Source organism: Garra rufa, chromosome 22 (genome assembly GCF_049309525.1).
Source record: "Garra rufa chromosome 22, GarRuf1.0, whole genome shotgun sequence".
Lineage (NCBI taxonomy): Eukaryota > Metazoa > Chordata > Actinopteri > Cypriniformes > Cyprinidae > Garra > Garra rufa.
The window spans coordinates 7,190,137-7,212,310 of NC_133382.1; the positions used below are offsets into that span (position 1 = coordinate 7,190,137).

Consider the following 22,174-nt stretch of genomic DNA (forward strand, 5'->3'; position numbering starts at 1 on the left):
TATCCAAACAGATGTGAGTTTATTGCAGTTGTCTTAAATATTTGATACAAAGAGCGCCAGAGGAAAATTGTGTTTCTTAAAGAAAATGGAATGAGGTCATCTTTAAGGTGCATGTTTGCATTTAGATCAGCTTTTGATTTAAAAAAACAAAAAACAAACAAACAATGGACATAAAATACATATTTGCCATTTTGGCTGAACTCTTTAAGACTTAAAACATGAAAACTTCAAATATCATGAAAGCTGGTTATGTTTTATGTAAGAGCAAGAATCTAGACAGGTTATGACTGGGAATAACATGAAATAAAGATTTGCAGATGCTTACAGTTACGTGCTAGTTATGTAAGGCTCACATCTCAGGAAGGTGACCTTCACGTGGACTTCACATTGTGGTGGTCTTTCAAATGAGTTTTATATCTTTTCAAGTAGCATAATGCTCTGTGGAATCATCTTTCATCATTGAATACAATATTCCTGCTTAACTTTTCCATCGCTTAGTTGATTAGAAGAAATGTTCAAGGTTTCCTGGTTGAAGTGTGGTCACTAGATCATAAGCTTCGATGTGATGTAACACTATCACAGCATAAAGTAAATGCATCGCATAACAGGACCATGCCTCATCTATCCCAACGTTAATCCTAGTGTCCTTCATGAACAAGTCACGGATTCCTCCTTTAGATGGATTTGGTTCGCTCTTTTACCCTAATGCTTCCTGTGTTGTGTTATTTTAGTTATGCTGTAACCCCAGTAATACATCCCTGAAGTGTTGCCACTGGGTGTCCATGCGCAACTTAGTGTTTGTGGTCTGTTGTCTTTGTTGCGGTCTGTTGTTTGTGGTCTATTCAGACTCTTGACCGCCGGCCGCCTTTGAAGCCCCTTCCAGGGTGCACTGTCTCTGGCAACTCTTACGTAAGTTTTTAATGTGTCAAATCTGCTGTCCGTTCACTGCTGGCTCGAAGTCTGTCCGGTGGAATCCTGGCAGCATGACACGAGCTCCAGTCTACCGGTCCCCTCGTATTAAACGTTCCTGACCATCCGGGCCCCGGCAGGACTGTTTATGTAACTGACTGACTTTCTGTGAGGTGTTTTTAGCTACAACACGCCATCACATAAATATTTGTGCTCAAACTGATTGCTGTTATGAGTGCTCCAGACTAGAGACGGTCGGATTCTGTGACTTTGTGTTTAAAGAAAATGTGAGTGGTGATTGACTGTAAAAAGACTCGACGCAACAAGACTGGAGTGTTCTGGGTGGTTGCCAGGGTGTTGCTATGAAGTTGCTACATTGTAGCAAAAAGAAGGAAAATGTACTAGTAGTTTTCTGCCAGGACATTATCCATAATTGTACAGACATTTCTGTTAACGTTAAAACTATGCAATGCAGTGCAAAATTCTAAATGCAGGCAAACGCCTGTTAAAAATCAATGCAGTACATTACACTATTTTTTTTTGAGTGTACATTGCTTTGAGTGTTATGCGGTTGATAGGATGTCCTGGGTGTCCTATGCAAGGTATTCTAAATGATCTTTATCCAGCTGCGATTACTGGGATGTCTTGAGTGGTTGACACTGGATTGCTGTGCAGTTGCTAAAGTATTTTGAGTGCCTTTTAACATGTTGCAATGCATTTGCTAGGATGGTCAGGATGTTCAAATAGAGCAATGTTTTGATAGCACCATGCATCATTAAATTTTTAAAAGGGAAGCAACCCACACATGACTTAATTCTTTGCATATTAAGCTGACGTATGAGAAAGTAACGCTGGAGATTGGAGATGGTATTTTTTTTACTTGGTTGTTAGTTTTAAAGCAAAAGTTGCCTTCATGTTCTCTCACACCAAGTTTGTACAAAAAAATTGAGCCAAGTGTCCTGTCTACTATGAATAATGTGTTAGAACTGACTCATATAAACTCATTATATGTCTTCAGAAATGTTGGAATATACAATAACTTAGCAGTTGTATGTTTCGCTGTCTTGTTATCTGTGTTAGTGTTATGAGGTCCAGCGAGCTCAAATCTACATTTGTGCACTCAAACATTAATTTTTCTTGTAAATGTAAATGAAGTCGTGTTTGAACTCCTGGGTCTAAAGCTGAAGATTTATGTTATACAGTCTGCAGGTGTACTTCCAAATATATGTGATTACACACCAATAAAGTGAAGAAGGCATGGTGGTGATCAGTGTTTTCTCAAGATTATTGTTGTCTGTAGGGTTATAAAAAAAGTATGACTAAAGTGTGTGTGTTGTGTTATTTAGGTGAGCTCATGGGTGACCTGGCTTATCCTGACTGCTGGGTCCATGGAGGAGAAGAGAGAAGTCTTCTCATACCTCGTCCATGTGGCGAAGTGCTCCTGGAACATGGGCAACTACAATGCGGTCATGGAATTCTTGGCAGGTCTCAGGTATGGCATGATGCCTTGAATTACTTGGTTAGAAAAGAAATAATCCTTTGAGAATAAATGACCCTCTTTGTTTGTATTGTGTGATGCTTAACAAAGTGAGGAACATTCTTAAGTCATCGACATTTGTAACATGTGAAAGGACGACTCTCACTGCTATTATTACTACTAATCTTCAACCTAAGATACTTTCTCTATGGACTAGTTGTCTACGATTTTAGTCATCTATTAAAGGTTTTATGCTCACCATGAAGATTAAAATTAAATGGATATTTGACTCAAAAATGAAAATTCTGTCATTAATTACTCAGCCTCACGTCGTTCCACATCCATTAGACCTTCGTTCTTCTTCAGAGCACAAATTAAGATATTTTTGATGAAGTCAGAGAGCTTTCTGACCCTGCATAGAACAGCAACGCAACTACCACGTTCAAAGCCCACAAAGATAGTAAGGACATTGTTAAAATAGTCCAAGTGACATCAGTGGTTCAACTTTAATTTTATGAAGCTTCAAGAATATTTTTTTGTATGCAAAGAAAACAAAAATTGTTATTTCAGCAATTTTTTCGCTTCCGTGTCAGTCTTCACATGCATAGAATGTTCATCTCTTTTAGGCTAGTGCATTTTTGTTTTAAAACGCATAACTTTTCAAAAATATCTTAATTTGTGACCCTGGACCACAAAACCAGTTTTAAGCATCACAGGTATATTAGTAGCAACAGCCAAAAATACATTGCAAGGGTCAAAACTATCGATGTTTATTTTATGCCAGAAATCATTAGGATATTAAGTAAAGATCATGTTCCATGAAGACATTTTGTAAATGTCCCACCATAAATATATCAAAACTGATTTTTTGATTAGTAATATGCATTACTAAGAACTTCATTTTGGACAACTTTTCTCGATTTTCTCAATATTTTGATTTCTTTTTGGCACCCTCAGATTCCAGATTTTCAAAGAGATGTATCTCGGCCAAATATTGTCCTATCCTAACAAACAATGCATAAATTGAAAGCTTATTTATCAGGTGATGTATAAATCTCAATTTCAAAATTTTGACTCTTATGACTGGTTTTGTGGTCCAGGGTCACATTTGTGTTCCGAAGATGAATGAAGGTCTTATAAGTTTAGAACGACATGAGGGTGAATAATTACGTTTTCAAATTAAGTTTTCACAGATACATCTACAGACAATTGATAGCAAGTGATTAGTTTTCATTTTATTTAGAAGATGACAGTGTGTAACTGAAAACTTAAATGTTTTTCACTTTACTGAAAATGTAGATCGAATAATAAAGGTCCAGCACTAGACAAACAATGCTTTTTTATAATATAACTGCGGTAAGGACATGTTCATAAACCTAACTTGTCACAACCAAGACGTATAAACCTTGTGTAGTGTGCATAATTGTTTCACATTGATAGTAAATATTTGAATTTTAAGTAATAACTCTCTGTAATGTTTTTGGTTACATTGAAATAAAAAGTTAGAATGACCTCACGAACACATTAGAAACAAACATAATTAACGATTAGGACCCTGCTGTCACAAGCTGAAGCATCCTTGGTATCTGAGATGTAGCTGTCATCGTAATGAAATTTGGGATCAGACTCTGTCTCAAACATATATGGGTGAATCACTCCACTTGCCATTTCTCCACATTTCAAAACAATTCCCCATGTGTACTGATGGAGGAGTCGAAAGTTAGTTTACGATGCAAAATTATTATCCAATCATAGCAGTCTTCAATGTGGCCTGCCCGTAAAAACTGAGCGTTTCTCAAACTATGGTTAAAACCAGGGTAGAAAATAGCCTATTACTTATTGATTTTGATGTTTTTGAATAAAAAACAAACAAACATGCAAACGTTTGTTCGTGAATTTGTGTTCCGAAGGTAAACAAGGGTCTTATGGATTTGGAACAACATGAGTAATCAATGAGAAATTTACATTTTCTGGTGATCTATCCCTAAAAGAAGCTTTGAGCTATACCCAAAAATGACATCCTCCCTACCATCTTGCTCACTGCTTATTCTTCCTCAGGTCTCGCAAAGTGCTGAAGATGTGGCAGTTTATGGACCAGGCGGATATTGAGACCATGCGTGGTCTGAAGGATGCCATGGCCCAGCATGAATCATCATCTGAGTACAAGAAAGTGGTCAACCGTGCCCTCAACATCCCAGGATGCAAAGTGGTGCCCTTCTGTGGCGTGTTCCTTAAGGAGCTTAGTGAAGCTCTGGACGGTGCTGCCAGCATTATTGGCCTGCGTCCATCCTTTGATTCTCAAGAAGATCCTGTTGAGGTGAGGATTAGGTGCTTCCTAAGAGTGATGATGACTAACACAGGAAATTGTATCACCATGGTTGAATTTAATTGCCTTTTACAGTTACAATAATAATCTTGAGACCATTTTGGCTAGCTGGAGCAATTACCTTTTCATCAAACATTTAATATGCCTGTTGAATTGCTTCCTGGCTTTACAAAAAAACACATTAGAATGATTTAACCAGGAAAAAGACTTTTTGTCACTATGGTGGCAACTAAATCACCCATGAAAGCTTTCAAAGCCCACAAATCTGCTCGTATTGTCCATAATTGTGGTTATTTTCTTTTGTGTGGAATCTCTGTGGTGAAGTGCTCTTTACCTTACACAGTTTGTCACCGACTACAACGGCCAGCAGCACTTCCTGCAGAGGACTGGGAGCGACGGGCTTCACAGTTCAGACAAGGAAGCGACCGTCAGTAACATTCTGCAGACGATTCGCAGCTGCAACCGAAGCCTGGAGGCCGAGGAGCCTGAGGAGAAGGCACGAGAGATCACTGTTTGCCCCAAAAATTCCTTCAAAGACAAGAGCAGAAACCAGTGAGTTAATTTTGGACCCTGTTTGCAAAAATATGATGTGTTTAGTCTAATCCATATATTTTGAGACATTCACAGTTTGTTTAAATGCCATTAACAGTCTCTCTGCATAGTGCTTGGGTATTTTTTTTACACTTACAGTACCTGTTAACCAAGGGGATCTATAATGCCTAGCATTCCCATCAATCTTGATGGGAGTTGCCAGACTGCTGGAGATGTATGTGATTTGACATCTGCTATTGTTGCTCATGGACACGTTTAAGTTTAAAGTTTTAAAGGAGTCAATCACCTGAACTATAAAATGAAATCTCAGGAACATGACATCATAGCAACTATATTTGGCTGTTATTGTGGTCACCATAAGAACACACAAATCCTAGACCCAAAAAAGTCCTTTTCATGTTTTTAAACTTAAGTAAATCATATCTGACAAAAAGTCTCTCCGTTACAGTACTTTAATGAGTCTTGATATGTTTTTTAATGAAGGTTATGGTGGGGTTGCAAGGTTTATTACTAATTTTCCTTTCTTGACAACCTTTAAATCCTTTAAAGAGTAAAAGAACTACTGTAGCATGTGAGTTTATGCTGAACCTTTAAACATCTTAACAAGTTTACAAAGACCTTCCATTTGAAATGTTTTTCATTGGAATACGTTGTTGTCATGAGAATGTTTATGTATGTTGACCTATGTACAGAGCAGCACTACAAATCCCATGTTTCCTTAGACAGAGAGCAGTGAGTTTTTAGTACTGTTTGTCCTCAATGCTGAGGCAGTTTTGTTCTGTGCAGGAAGGTGCTCAAATTGTTGTTAATACTGTGTCTCTGGAGAATCTCATCGCCTTTGTTGTAGATTCCATCCCAAGCATTTTCATCTTTCAAGAGACAGAATCTTGAACAGCTTGGCTTTGATGTACTTCTTTATTTATCTTAACTTCTTTCCCAGTAATTCTTACAGTTGCAGGGCTGACTTAAGTTGAGCATGCTGTGTTTGGGTACAGATCCACCCCACTTTCATTTCTTAATCCACTACCTTCTGTCTTTTTCTTCCATTCAATTCAACCCTTACTGTCCACTCTCAAGGAAAGGACCTGGGTCTGACCGTGTCCTGTAAGTTGCCAGATTGTGCTTTAATGGAAGCACTAACTGCATTGGTTTCTAAATGACATGCAGTGTTTCATTTGTATGGGTTTGGTGTGATTGCACTTAGAAATGCATGGATTTCCTTCCACTGAATACACAGTGCAGAGTTGAAGTCAAAACCAGATTCTTCAACAGTCCCCGATCCTTTATGACACCAGTACCAAACCTTCTAAGACTCAGACCAATACCAAAACAAGAGTAGACCCCTCAATAACCAGCATAAGACCAAGAACCAGACCAATACCTAATTCCCTAAAACCCAGACCAATACCACACACCCTTTAACCCGAATCAATGCTCTAAATCTGGGTTTCTCAACTCTGGCCCTCAAGGTCCACTTTCCTGCAGAGTTTAGCTTCAACCCTAATCAAACACAGCTGAACAAGCTAATCAAGGCCTTCAGGATCACTAGAAAGTTACAGGCAGGTGAGTTTGATCAAGGCTGGAGCTAAACTCTGCAGGAAAGTGGACCTCGAGGGCCAGAGTTGAAAACCCCTGCTCTAAATCATAGTTGCCCAAACTCTGTCCTGGAGGGCCAGTGGCCTGCAAAGTTTAGCTACAACTTACCAAGACCAGGTTTGTCAACAGTCCCTAATCCCTTATGATACCAGTACCAAACCCTCTAAGACTCAGATCAATACCAAACCAAGAGTAGACCCCTCAATAACCAGCATAACACCAAGACCCTGATCAATACCCAATTCCCTAAAAGCCAGACCAATACCACACCCCCTATAATCCAAATCAGTGCTCTAAATCAGGGTTGCCCAAACTTTGTCCTGGAGGGCCAGTGCCCTGCAGAGTTTAGCTACAATTTACCAAGACCAGGTTTGTCAACAGTCCCTAATCCCTTATGATACCAGTTCCAAACCCTCTAAGACTCGGATCAATACCAAACCAAAACTAGACACCTCAATAACCAGCATAAGACCAAGATCCAGAACAATACAAAAGCCAGGCAAAAACTGTTTGTCCAAAAACTAGACTGTCCATTTCAGTTAAATGGCTTTGCAGAATTTATTCCACTATTCATTACAAATTCCAGAGGCTAAGTAGTCGTTAAGAGCCATAGGATTCTTGTGAGTCCTCTGTAATGGTGCAAATGCAGTGCAAAACTGTGGTTGAGGTAATTATCACCCTCATTACTCTCTGCAAATAGACTGCAGTCTTGTCTGAGACCACAAACCTAGACCCATATTCAGACCAAGACACAGTAAATGAGACTCCGACCACAACCGCATTTAATCTTGAGATGCCAACTCTGCCACAGTGCATGACTGAAAGTAATTTATCTCATAGCATTGTATTATGTTCCATAACGGCCCCTAAATTTGTGTCTTATAGGTAGACAGTGGTCTTCAATACTCTAAGCTCATGCCAGCTTCCTTTGCTAGACTAATATGGCATTACCTTTTCCAAGACAGTGAGAAGTTTCCCAGGCAGAACTCTGTTTATTCAGTTACTTGATTCCTGATTTCTGCTTCATGTCATTTTTGTAGGTTTTTAGTCGGGGACCTGTCAGATTCTGAAGTGGATCCACTTGAGCTGGCTAAGGACGTTGACCTTCAGACCACAGAAGAGGTGCGTGGACCATTTTGCCATGGAACAGAGCTCATTCCCTGGTACGTGCTCTCTATTCAGCCGGATATCCACCAGTTCCTGCTTCAGGGAGCAACCGTTATCCACTATGACCCTGAGTCCCACCTTACTGCCCGCTGCCTCCTCCGTTTACAACCTGATAATTGCTTCCTTACCTGGTCCAAGCCTCACAGCAGCTGGTGCCCAGGTGGAAAAGCCAAAGGCTTCATGGGACATCCACCATTCCCAGACCACTTACCCCTGGCCCAACCTGTGCACTGCGGACTCTCAGATGGACTCCTAGACCTTAACGTGGTTAAGGCTGTGTTTATGGGTCACCCTGGAGTGGATGTTAACTATGTGTGTCTGCAGCACAAACTGTGTAACATGAACCCTGGTGAAAATGGTGTCACGCTGCTATATGGACTTCACACCACAGACAACAGGCTCCTGCACTTTGTGGCCCCCAAGCACACGGCACGAATGCTGCACCAAGGCCTCCAGGAGCTGCTTAGTGCCATCAGGAAGATCAGGAAGTTTCCTGACCAGAGACTACAATGGCTGCGAAAGCAGTATGTTAGTTTGTACCAGGTACGTTCACATTTATTCAAGCAAGTTTATTCAATACAGTTGAGAACATAATACAAGTAGATCTACAATACCATGTTTCTGTTTAGGTATAGAAGATGTTTTGTTTCTGTTGTGAGGATTTCGCTAATGTTTACTCACCCTCAAACCATCCTAGGTGTATAAGACTTTCTTCGTTCAGACAAATACAATCTGAGTTTTATTAAAAATGTCCTGGCTCTTTTAAGCTTTATAATGGCAGTGAATGGCTGTTGAGATTTTGAGTGCATTCATCCATCATAAAAAGTACTCCACATGGCTCCAGGGGTTAATAAAGGCCTTCCAAAGTGAAGTGATGTGTTTGTGCAAGAAAAATATTCATATGTACAACTTTATAAACAGTAATCTCTGTAATCTAATTAACTGTTGTAAGCGCGTTCATGGGAGAGAATAGCGTCATTCGCTGAAACGCTATTCTCTCATGAAGCTAGAGATTATGGTTTATAAAGTTTTAAATATGAATATTTTTCTTACACAAACTCATCGCTTTGCTTCAGAAGGCTTTTATTAACCCCTGGAGCCATGTAAAGAACTTTTTAGGATAGATAGATGGACTTTATTGGACTTCAAAATGTCAACAGCCAATCACTGCCATTATAAAGCTTGGAAGACCAAGGACATTTTGGTCATGCTGGTGTGGTTTGATATTTTAAGCTTCTCCTCAATACTGAAGTGTAGCAGTTCACATCGGAGGACTTTAATGATCTCATTCCACCGAACACATTCCAGTTTTGGCTCTGATTGCCCTGCACTGTTTCCCTTTAGCATAACTCTGCTTACTTTAGGTCAGCTAAGGCCCAGCTTACTTATTTTGAAAGCTAAATTCCATTCATTGTTATTGTCCGTTTTTATTATCAGTGGGTTTTATTGCTGCAAAACTCCCTGTTCTAGGAGGACAGCAGATTTGAGGGGCCCACACTGGCCCATGCTATCGAGCTTTTCGGTGGGAGAAGATGGAATATAGGCGCTAGTGGCCCTGGATCCGCCAGCAAGAGTGCAGAGAAGAACTCAGCCCAGAAAAACAGCCCGCTGGGCATTAACTCCAACGTCAAGAAGAAGAAGAAAGCCCTAGTCAGGGTAAGGAGCGAAAGGCCGTGAGCCAAAACAGACTGACCTGGCTTGGCTAAATGATTTGACTAATGCAGTATTTTGTCCGCAGGGGGACAGTGGCGATGGAACAGATGATGAGATGATCTCACGCAAGACCAGAAGCTGTAAGGAGACTTTAGGGAGGAGAGAGTCAGACCCTTTGGAAAGTGTTGAGCAGGAAGATGCTGGTGAGAGTTACTAAGCGTTGTGTTGACAGCTAAACTGACTTTGGTTAGACATAATTGTTGAAGAATGTTGTAGATGGTATCCATTCCAGCTGTTTCACTAATACTTTTTCCATTTACACACTGGAGATACTAGTTTTGTGATGCACATGTCTTAAGAGATCAGGGTCATTGCGACATGCTTGAATGTTTCCATAGAGGACTGCAGTACTTTTGGCCACCCTGGACCCCTTTCCTTATCCAACAGCAAAGGCCAGTCTCCTGGATCCTCCTTATCCTCCTCTTCATCTTCCTCTGGCTCCTTTAACACAAACACCTCCACCCCGACGCGCCCCCATTCCTCCCCAATTCTCCCCGGCAACTCCAAAAGTCAGCCAGGGTAAGGCCACTCCCTCTTTAGAAACACAAATTCAGTGCATTCCCAGAAAGCACACAGACTTCTTTTCAATGTGTTTAATGGGTTAAGCATGTTTTTGATCCTGTTCTTTTTTTGAAGTTTGTATATGAGAAGGATGCAACATAAAATATGTAAATAAGTCAACATTAAACCTTGTTCACGTCTTATTTTACTTCAGTTGAACTAATTAGACACATGTTTAGTAAAATAGGATGATGAATGAGAAAAATGTGGATTTTTGTTTTATTTTGTTTCATGAAAGATGTTTCCAGATGCTTGAAGGATAAGATTTAAGGAGATAAAATAAAATGTGTCATAATTTACCCACTGTCATGTATTTCCAAACCCATAAAGCTTTTTGTATGCTTTTTTGTCCCAATGAACATATTTTGAATGATCTCTCATCCTTTTTTTAATCTATTGAAAGTCTACATAATCAACATTTTCATGCTTCAAAAAGTACATAAAGACATTGTGAGAGTAATCCACGTTAATCTAAGTCTTCTGAAAAGATACAGTCACTGTAAATGATTAATAGACTTTGATTTAGGCATTTAATTGAATGCATTAAAATGGTTATGCTCAAATGTGCTTGTGTGACATGCTATAACAAATTTCATTGGTTTCTTGCGTGGTGAAAAATAATTCGTATTGTTTTAAAACTTGTAGTAAAAGCAGTTTTGCCTCAGAGCTGAATGTGTTTTGTGTTTTTAGGGCCTGGAGCAGTCGGAGCTGGCATGGTCGAGGGAAAGGCTGCTTTAGGGGCTTTCAGGACCTCATGATCTCTGACAGCATAATGAGCTTTGTTGAATTTGTGGAGCTTTTCAAGTCTTTTAGGTAGAGCACACCTTTCCCTCAAAAAAAAAAAAAAATATAGCTTGTGTTTGAATGATTGCTGAAAGTTTTTTTTTTTCTTTTGTTTGCTGTGTGTCCAGTATTCGCAGTCGTAAGGATATGAAGGAACTGTTCGACACTTATGCCGTGCCTTGTAGTCGCTCGGGTTCTGATTCTGTCCCCCTCTACACTACACTGAGGATTGATGACAAGCTTACAGGACTGCAACCAGATCTTGGTGGGCATGTGTGAATAACAGAGTCATTTTTAAACCAACTTATAAGAGGATGGTTTTACAAAGCTGATCTCTTTACAGATCTCTTGACTCGCAATGGCTCTGACCTGGGCCTTTTTATCCGCACGCGTCAGCAAATGTCTGACAACCAGAAGCAGATTTCTGATGCCATCGCAGCTGCTAGCATCGTGACCAATGGCACTGGAGTGGAGAATTCATCGCTGGGTGTGCTGGGACTGGCCATTTCTCAGCTCAACGACTTCTTGGTCAACTGTCAGGGAGAACATCTGAGTTATGATGAGATCCTCAGCATTATACAGGTGAGTGGAAGAGCTCTTTCAAAGTCGATCTCAACCAAAACATTTTATAGACTTCACTGAGGAGACCTACAGTTGAGGTCAAAAGTTTACCTTGCAGAATCTGTAAAATGTTCAATATTTTACCAAAATAATAGGGATCATACAAAATGCATGTTATTTTATTTATCTAACCTGAATAAGATATTTCACATAAAAGATGTTTAGTCCACAAGAGAAAATAATAGTTGAATTGATAAAAATGTCCCTGTTCAAAAGTTTACATACGCTTGATTCTTAATACTGTATTGTTACCTGAATGATTCACAGCTATGTTTTTTTTGTTTGGTGAAAGCTGTTTATGAGTCCTTTGTTTGTTCTGAACAGTTAAACTGCCCGCTGTTCTTCAGAAAAGTCCTACTGGTCCAAGAAATTCTTTAGTATTTGACTCACGCTAAATGATGATTTAGATGGAAACCTGATGCATTAAGAGCCAGGGGATGAAAACTTTTTACATTTGATGATCAGGGTAAATTTAACTTATTTTGTCTTCTGGGAAACATGCAAGTATCTTCTGTAGCTTCTAGAGGGCAGTAAAAAAAAGATATTTAGGCAAACTAAGAAAAATGTACAAATTTTTATTCTGTTCAAAAGTTTACACTCCTGGCCCCTAATGCATTGTTTTTCCTTCTGGAGCATCACTGAGCGTTTCAACCTTCTTTAATAGTACAATAATAAATTCTGCATATGAGTCCCTCAGTGTGAAGTTCTCAGTGTGAAAAGTTGGATCGCAAAATCATACAGTCATTGTTGGAAAGGGTTCAGATACACAAATGCTGAAAAGCTAAAGAATTTGCGGCAGCTAAATAATTTTCTGAAGAACAGCGGCCAGTTTAACTGTTCATGACAAACAAGGGACTCATAAACAACTATCACTAAACAAAAAAAAAACACAGTTCTGTATCATTCAGGTAACAACACAGTATTAAGAATCAAGCGTATGTAAACTTTTGAACAGGGTCATTTTTATAAATTCACCTAATATTTTCTCTTGTGAACTATATGTAAACGTCTTTTATGTGCAATATCTTATTCAAGTAAGTACTACATAAAAAATAACATGCGTTTTGTATGATCCCTCTTAATTTGGTAAAACAATTAACATTTTGCAGATTCTGCAAGGTGTATGTAAACCTTTGACCTCATCTGTATATTACTGTTTATTTTTAACTCACAGGATGTCATTTAAGGACATACATTTTGTTATTTCGAAGAAATGTTACAGAAAAATGCAGGAAAATCATATAAAATATTTGTCCACCTAACTTGGCACCGTCAATTTATGCTTTGTCTAACCTTCAATCTTGTTGTTCAAGTTGTTTTAAACTTTGGAAATATGTTTTCAAGCCAACATTTAACATTCCTCCTTATGTTACTTACGTGAAGTCTTATTGTCAGAAAAGAAAATTGCTTCAAATTTCTGTCAATGTGCTGTCAAGTGTCTGGCAGGGTTTTAAAGTTCCCAATGGTGGGTTATCATTTACTGTTAACAACATGCCCAATTGATTCTTCCTTTATTAACAATAGGAGTTGTTAACTGACAGTTCAATATTAACGTCTCACCAGCTCATAAATCACTTTGAGACATCTAATGATATGCATGCCAGTGTAATAACATTTAACTTGTTTTTTTGTTTCTTTAGAAATTTGAGCCTTCTTCAAACATGCGTCAGATGGGGTGGATGTCCTTTGAAGGATTTGCCAGGTTTGGTTTTATTAAACATTTTTGACAAAATAATGTGAACCAGCAGTTTCAGAAACAGATTACTTTGAATATTCTGCTGCATTCATACAATCTCTGCTACATGACCAAAAGTTTATGTACCTCTCGAAGGTTTCTAATGGACAAGGACAACTTTGCCTCTAAAAACGAGGAGTCTCAAGTCAACCTGGATGAGCTCCAGTATCCGCTCTCGTACTATTACATCGAGTCCTCTCATAACACATACCTCACAGGCCATCAGCTGAAGGGAGAGTCTTCAGTCGAGCTCTACAGCCAGGTACATCTTCAACAGAGCTTCTCTGTTTATCCTGAACCTGATCCAGGGCTGAAAAAACGTTTCACAATGCACTCCATAAATATGCTTGACGATCGCTGCTTCACATGCCGTCCTGTAGAAGTCACCTGAAAGTGAATGTAGCTGAATGATGCCTGCAGGCATTCATTGAGTTCATGCATGATTTTTTTGTTGGGTTCTGAAACAGGTGTTGCTGCAGGGCTGTCGTAGCGTTGAGTTGGACTGCTGGGACGGAGACGATGGCATGCCTGTTATTTACCATGGACACACTCTTACTACTAAGATTCCCTTCAAGGTCTGTTTAGTAATCAGTACTTGAAGAGGCATCTGTTGATTTTTATGTATGTTTTCCATTGACGGAAATGCTCTTGTGGTCTGTAGGATGTTGTCGAAGCCATTAATCGCTCAGCGTTTGTGAACTCAGAGATGCCTGTGATTCTATCCATCGAAAACCACTGTTCTTTACTACAGCAACGCAAAATGGCTGAGATTTTTAAGGTACCTGTATAAATTTTAGTCCATTAATTGTTCTAGTCCTGCCTCAAGGAGTAGTTCACTTTCAGAACAAAAATTGACAGATGATGCACTCACCCCCTTGTCATCCAGGATGTTCATTTCTTTCTTCAGTCGTAAGGAAATTGTTTTTTGAGGAAAACATTTCAGGATTTCTATCCATATAATGGACTTTTATGGTGCCCCCAAGTTGGAACGTCCAAAATGCAGCTTCAAATGGCTCTAAACAATCACAGCCGTGGAAAGAAGGGTCTTATCTAGCAAAAAGATCGGTTATTTTCTAAAAAAAATTACAATTTATATATTTTTTAACCTCAAATGCTCATCTTGTCTAGCTCTATGTGTACTCTGTGTAGAGATTAAAAAGTATATAAATTGTAAATGTATTTAAAAAATGACCTTCTTCCTCGGCTGGGTTCATTTAGAGCCCCTTGAAGCCACATTTAAACTGCATTTTGGAAGTTCAAACTCGCGGGCACCATAGAAGTCCATTATATGGAGAGAAATCCTGAAATGTTTTCCTCAAAATAAGGGGTTGAGTACATTATCTGTAAATTTTTGTTCTAAAAGTGAACTACTCCTTTAGGTTTGGGGACCAATTTCTCAGTATTAACGATAAGTTTTGCCTCAATTAACTCATAATTTGCTTATTAATAATTAGTAAGGAATTTGTTAGGTGTATGTATATAGGACTAAGGGATCTAAAATGCAGAACATAGAATAAGGCATTAAAATGTGCTTTATAAGTAAGGGATAATGTACAGGCAGTCGGTAGTTATCGCAGAAATAAGCCCCGACAGTGTGATCAGGACCCGACGCGAAGCGGAGGGTCTTGTATCACACTGAAGGGGCTTATTACGCGATAACTACCGGCTGCCTGTACATTATCCCGCTTATTACACGGCTACTTGCCACATAAGGAAAAAAACTGGACATGAATATGAATTTGTAACCTTTTATTGACATATTTGTTTTAAATTTAATTTTAAATTTTTTATCCTTCCGCGAAACGATATAGTACCACGTGACTAACATTCAAACTATGTACATTAGTAAGACAATTTAAATAGATTAATGTCGAAATTTTCCATTGTTAATTGTGGTTGTCCAGTGTTTGTCACAAGATGGCGCCAAACGGTAATCTTTGTTGGCACGGAGGGATTTTAAACATACAAGTAGTACCGGCTATGCGTTATTACTTTGGAGCGGTGATTATTTGAAAAGAACGAACCTGCAAATGTCTCAACTGACCAATCAGAATCAAGCATTCCAAAGAGCCGTGTAATAAGTACTAATAAACTTCAAATTTCATAATATTTCTTATATACTGATTCTATTTTTATTCTTTTTATTATCTGTGTCTTGTCACTGTCGTACTGTTTGTGCTGTGGCAGCTTCTGTCACCAAAACAAATTCCTTGTATGTGTAAACATACCTGGAAATAAAGCTCTTCCTGATTCTGTTTTTAAACAGTCAATATGCTAGTAATAAGCATGCAAGCAACTAGTTATTACTAAGAACTGGTCCCTGGATTAGTGTGAACAATGTTTTAAACTTGCTTGTTTGGCCATTTCTTGTGGAAAGTGAGCATTGTTTATATATTTTGCTCTTCAGACTGTGTTTGGTGAGAAGCTGGTCACCAAGTTCCTGTTTGAGAGTGATTTTTCGGATGAGCCTTTGCTTCCATCTCCCCTGCAGCTCAAAGGAAAGATCCTACTGAAAAATAAGAAGCTGAAAGCTCACCAGGCTCCAGTGGATATTCTCAAACAAAAGGTAGATGAGAGGAACACATACTAGATGTTTGAGAACAATACAGAACTGATTTCCAGACTATTTGGTTTAAAAACTAAATTTAGTAGTCTCTGCAATGATTTTTCTAGAAAATCTCACCTATATGAATTATAGCAGCCACACAATCGGGCGAATTTGAATAGCTCTATTTTTTTAATCTAAATGTCTTAATAGATTAGTTCACTTCCAGAATAAAAATGTCCTGGGAATTTATCACCCTCATGTCATCCAAGATGTTCTTTCTTCTGTTGAAAAGAAATTAAGGTTTTTGAGGAAAACATTCCAGGATTTTTCTCCATGTAGTTGACTTTAATGGGGATCAACAGGTCCAAATTGCAGTTTCAATGCAGCTTCAAAGAGCTCTACTGGATCCCAACTGAGGAATAAGGGTCTTATCTAGCGAAACGATGAGTCATTTTCTAAAATGCGTGACGTAGGTGGAACTACCAACCTAGTATTTACAAAGCAAACCTGCAAAGAAAGTCAAACGCCCTTTACAAAAAAAAGGTAAAACGTTTTTGGACGATTTTGAAGTTGGAGGAGAAAATGAGATGGATTTTTTTCGCCCTACCCTACCTTTTTGAACCAAAGCACACGAATGAAGAACCAACCAAGTGTGACCTTTGTTTACCTACATTATTATGTAATGCGTTGTAGACATCCATCCATATATACTTAAAAAGTATATACTTTATATATAAATATATATATATATATATAATAAAAAGACCAATCGTTTCGCTATATAAGACCTTTATTCCTTGGCTTGGATTGTGTAGAACCCTTTAAAGCTGCATTGAAACTTCAATTTTGATATTCGTAGGCTACTATATGGAGAAAAATCTTGGAATGTTTTCCTCAAAAACCTTAATTTATTTTTTGACTGAATTTATGTTTTTGCATGTGCCTGTGCCTGATATATCTGCTACACAAAATAAACAATATAGTTAGTTCTAAATTTAGAGATCATTTATACCATTGATATATATATATTGCAATATTGACCAGCCCTAAAATTGCTCTGTTAAAGCATTGAAGACATTATAGATTACAGTATGAGCTTTTGTAAAACTGCTTTGTACAGTACTGTGCAAAGGTTTTAGGCCACTAGTATCCAGAAGAACTGTCTCCAAGATGCTTCAAGAAACCTACCTGCAGAGCTACAGTACTTGTGTAAAAATGCTGTAAAATGAGAATGCTGTCAAAAATAATGTCATAAATAGATGTTCTTTTTCAATTAACCTCTTTTAACTAAATTAAGTCAACATTTGGAGTGACCACCTTTTGCGTTTAAAGCAGCTTTTGCTCTAGGTGCACTTGCACATAGTTTTTCAGGTAGCTTTGCAAGTAGGTCTCTTGAAGCATCTTGGAGAAGTTTCCACACTTCTGGATTTATTCTGTTTCTGTTTGTTCTGTTTCTTCATGTCTTTACAGACAGACTGAATGATGATGAGATCAGATCTCTGTGTGGAGTACTAGCTGTTGTGCAAACAAAAATCTCATTGGATTATTACAATTAATGGAAAAAATGAATGTTTGGAAATGTAAACTGATATTTTCCTACTGACACACTACAGCAAAAGATAGAAATAACTGACTTAAAACCATTTGTTTGTTGATAAATACTAATAGGCCTAAAACTTTTGCACAGTATTGTATATATTGCGAGAAGCGCTGTACAAATACTTTTGACTTGACTGATCTCCACTGATTTTTGAGAAAAATCTGCAGAATGTGTTTAAACCTTTTAAAATCTGTTTAACTGAACTGAAAGTACTACACTCATATTGGAAAGCACAATCAAATTAGCCAAAATATTGAATAAACAAACATGTGAAGGGTAGGAGTTTGTGGAATGGTGTGAATAGCAGAAATTCCAAATCTGTGGAAATCTGCACAGCTTTAATGTGGTCTTGACTTACTGTTAAACGTTTTAGTATCAACAAATTTTATTGAGTCCATGCAGCTTCCATTTAATAAATTGAGAATAAATAGATGAATAGTTGAAAAAAATGTTTTGTTATCTTTCAAAAGGCACATCAGCTGGCTCACATGCAGGCCCAGGCCAACAACGGCACAGTCAGCGGAACATCCCTGGGAAACAATGAGGAAGAAGAAGAGGAGGAAGACGAGTATGACTACGATTATGAGTCACTGTCTGATGGTAAGCGTGCTTTGCATTACTCAAGCCGACATGTCCTTTATTTCAACTCATATCGACAGCAGTTATTGGAACATGGAGTGGAATTTTCTGTTCTGTTCACTAACCCTCTCACGGTCTTTTACTGTTCTCACGATGGCACCTTCACTCTGTAGCATGCTGATCTTTTTCCACTCCCCCTCCTTTCTTTCATTTTCTTCCCTCTTTTTTTCTTCTTTTTCTTAGCTGATGTCCTCAATGCTTCCACAGCCTCTTATAGCCAGGAAGGTAAATGTATTGTGTGTGAGTGAGTGTGTGTGGGTAGTTGACTAATGGACATGGTTTAAAATGAAGCATCTGTGTTTTTCTCAAATTTGTAAGGTAATTAAATATATGACCAGTCATTTGTGACAATTTGGAGACTCCAGTTAGATAATGCATATATACCAGTGCATTGTTCCAAATTTCTACATTTTGCTTGCTTGTCCAGGCAAATTCTGAACATGCAAGTCATAAATTATTGCTCTTTGTTTAATTGAGGGCAGTATACGTATGTCATGTCAACTGCCCATGTAAATGTATGCCGTAACGTTGTGTGTCGCTCTTACTGCTGTATGCTGCTGGTGTGTTAACTCTGATGTGATTGTTTGGACTCAGAGGAAATCAAAGCAGAATAATGGTGCTTATGTCTGAGATCCATTGGGTATGTGCTGTCTGCTCTGCCATTAAAAAAAAAATCAATGTTTTTTTGAGTACAAAGATGGGTGGTACGGTGTATAAACAAAACCACCCAAACTTGCTTCAACGTTCGCTTCCACGTCCTTGGTGTTTTGAAAATGGCTCGACCTTGCTTGCGGCACTGGCTCATCGGTGGGGGAAAAACAAAGCCATCTGGTTTCTCAGGCCCTGCGCTGCTCTCTGTTAAAAGAGACTTTGTTCTTTCCCATACGGCTTTCCCCAGAGACTCAGCTATGAGTTTGTGTAGTCAGGGGAATGCCGGGCATTCAATCAACCTGCTTTCCTATGCTGGGTATGCATTCGCCATGATTTTACCATCTGAGACATATTTCAAAAATCATACAGACTTGTATGGTCAAAAGGTAAGATGCAATGCTTTGATTGCTTTGTGTGACATCGGCGGATGACCAATCAAATAGACTTTGTGATAAATTTTGGACTCCAGTGACTTCCTGATAATGTCCGTGGGTTGTACACCTACAGAATGTCTGCTTCTGTGATTGCAATCAAATAAAGGCCAGCTAGATGTGGTTACTTTTTTTTTGAGGATGTCAAAACATTGCTCATGATTGTCCAAACTACACTACCAGTCAAAAGTTTTCGAATAGTAGGATTTTTAATGTTTTTTAAAGAAGTCTCTTCTGCTCACCAAACCTTTATTTATTTGATCCAAAGTACAGAAAAAAAACAGTACAATTTTGAAATATTTTTACTATTTAAAATAACTCTTTTCTATTTCAATATATTTTAAAATGTAATTTATTCCTGTTATGTCAAAGCTGAATTTTTAGCATCATTACTCCAGTCATATCCTTCAGAAATCATTCTAATATTCTAATTTGCTGCTCGAAAACCAGCTGAGTAGAATATTTTTCAGTTTTCTTTGATGAATAGAAATAGAAACATTTCTTTTGTGGAGCATAAAAGAAGGTATTTTGAAGACTGTTGCAACAAAGCTGTTTTGGTTACCAGCGACTTTCATTTTATGAACAGAAAACACTGAGTTAGGACGTTGAAGCCTAAATGTTTATGTGTAAGAAATTTTATGTTGAATCAAATAAAATATTGATTTCTAAAGTTACAATTCGTAATGTCTACTTGATACTTTCTCATTTAACACAAAAATAGCTTTAAAAAATCTTATAGGTATTTTCATAGTCAAATTTAATTTGTGATTAATTTGATTAATTAATTCGAAACATCATGTAATTAGATTCAAATTTTCAATCAACTGACAGCCTTAATAATAATAAAAAAATGTTGCTTGAACAGCAAATCAGCATATTAGAATAATTTCTGAAGGAACATGTGACACTGAAGACTGCAGTAATGATGCTGAAAATGTAGTTTTAATCACAGAAATAAATTAAATTTTTAAATATATTAAAATAGAAACAGTTATTTTAAATAGTAAAAATATTTTAAAATGTTACTATTTTTGCTGTACTTTGGATCAAAAAATTGCAGGCTTGGTAAGCTTAAAAACCTTTGACTGGTAGTGTAACTGGCTGTTTTACCAGTAACCATGAAATTATAATTGACGATTTTTATAAATTATTTATCCATGCACATCCTTTTTTTTTAATTCATGTGCCCATGTAATGTTTAATCCAAGATATTAACATCCTTTACCACTCATGATGACTTCTTTTATTGTCCAACATGAAGATGGAACACTAGTTTCTAACCTGTCACTCACATGATCAGCCAAGTCAATCAATTTCTGATGGACATGTCACTTGGATATATGTCACAATAGAGAAGAACAGCGTGCACAATTTGCATTTACATCCAGATTTAAAGGGATAGTTCATGCCAAAATGCAAAATCTGTCATCATTTACATTTGCCGTATGTAGTTACAAAACTGTGTGACTTGACTATTCTTCCTGTAGCATGTTTTGATGTCTCAGTGTTTTCGGGCCATACAGGTTTGAAATTACATGAGGGTAAATGATGACAGGTTTTAGGTGAACTATCCCTTTAAGAAGTGTATACACTATTGATGTCACACAGTCTTTCTTGGCTTGTCTTTCTGCTCTCAAATATGACTGCTTTACCTTTCTGTGCTTTGCAAAGTTCATTTCATATTTACATTAAATTCAGATTTCTTTTTTTTATTTGTTGTAAATCATATGGTGTGTTTTGCCTGAAGAAATTTCTCTATGGGTTTATGTAGAGATGTTTCTTCATCTTTTTCTTTTCTGCAGACAATATTCTGGACGACAAACCTGAAGGCAAGTCATCCACCGAGAAACTTCAGTATGAGTCCAATGATGAAATGCCTAAGCGGTTTAAAAAAGCAGGAAGCAAAGGAAAGGTCTGTACAGAACTCTAATGATGAATGTTTGAGTTCCTTTCTACCTGAATACATATGTGATATCTAACAGCTGTACGTATGCGCCCTTGCAGATGTTTGACATGGAGTTAGGAGAGGAGTTCTACCTGCCCCAGAATGAGAAGGAGAGCAGACAGATCGCTCAAGAGCTCTCCGATCTTGTCATCTACTGTCAGGCTATCAAATTCCCAGGTGAATTCCCACACATGAATTTTTGGGTTTTGGCTGATATAATTTTAGTTTTGGCCAAAATCATGGTGCATTTTGACCATACACACAATATGCTGTTTTCAGCTGAAGCATGATCAAAACTGCTTCCCATCCAATAATCACGGTAACCTACTCTTAGTTATAACAGAAAATAAACATGCATGAGCTTCAGAAGGTACAGTATGTTGAAAGAAATAACACAACTTACTGAAATCTATCATATCTCTTTAAAAAATGCAAGCACATCAATAAAAGAGCTTGTTAATGTGTTGCATAAAATTACATTTGTCTGGAAAGCCATTCAATGCCCATTTCAAGCTTTTATTACAGACATTATTGTTTAAAAGTTTATTTTTTAGCAACAAATTGTAGTAGAATGATAATCTATTTAGATGTTTATATACACTACGATTTTTAATGTTTTTTTAAAGAAGCCTGCATTTATTTGATTCAAAGTACAGCAAAACAGTCAAATTTAGAAATATTTTTGCTATTTAAAATAACTCTTTTCTATTAGAATATATTTTTTAAAATGTAATTTATTCCTGCGATTTCAAAGCAGAATTTTTAGCGCCATTAATTGTCACATGATCATTCTAATATTCTGATTTTATAAATTGATAATAATGATAAAAAAGTGTTTCTTGAACAGCAAATCAGCATATTAGAATGATTTCTGAAGGATCATGTGACACTGAAGCCTGGAGTAATGATGCTGATGCTCA

General features: G+C 37.7%; 1 protein-coding gene across 1 annotated transcript in view; it reads left to right on the plus strand.

Annotated features, from left to right (window-relative positions):
* The window catches only part of plce1 (phospholipase C, epsilon 1), a 94,610-nt gene that overhangs the window by 55,584 nt on the left and 16,852 nt on the right, over positions 1-22,174 (plus strand). Inside the window, exons 5-24 of the mRNA XM_073828837.1 lie at positions 2,256-2,401; positions 4,445-4,703; positions 5,056-5,264; positions 6,342-6,368; positions 7,901-8,570; positions 9,498-9,683; positions 9,766-9,883; positions 10,079-10,259; positions 10,992-11,114; positions 11,213-11,349; positions 11,428-11,666; positions 13,346-13,407; positions 13,537-13,702; positions 13,908-14,015; positions 14,102-14,218; positions 15,848-16,006; positions 18,059-18,188; positions 18,411-18,452; positions 21,112-21,221; positions 21,314-21,431. Of these exons, the coding sequence (XP_073684938.1) occupies positions 2,256-2,401; positions 4,445-4,703; positions 5,056-5,264; positions 6,342-6,368; positions 7,901-8,570; positions 9,498-9,683; positions 9,766-9,883; positions 10,079-10,259; positions 10,992-11,114; positions 11,213-11,349; positions 11,428-11,666; positions 13,346-13,407; positions 13,537-13,702; positions 13,908-14,015; positions 14,102-14,218; positions 15,848-16,006; positions 18,059-18,188; positions 18,411-18,452; positions 21,112-21,221; positions 21,314-21,431 (3,307 nt within the window). The remainder of the gene's footprint in view (positions 1-2,255; positions 2,402-4,444; positions 4,704-5,055; positions 5,265-6,341; positions 6,369-7,900; positions 8,571-9,497; positions 9,684-9,765; positions 9,884-10,078; positions 10,260-10,991; positions 11,115-11,212; positions 11,350-11,427; positions 11,667-13,345; positions 13,408-13,536; positions 13,703-13,907; positions 14,016-14,101; positions 14,219-15,847; positions 16,007-18,058; positions 18,189-18,410; positions 18,453-21,111; positions 21,222-21,313; positions 21,432-22,174) is intronic.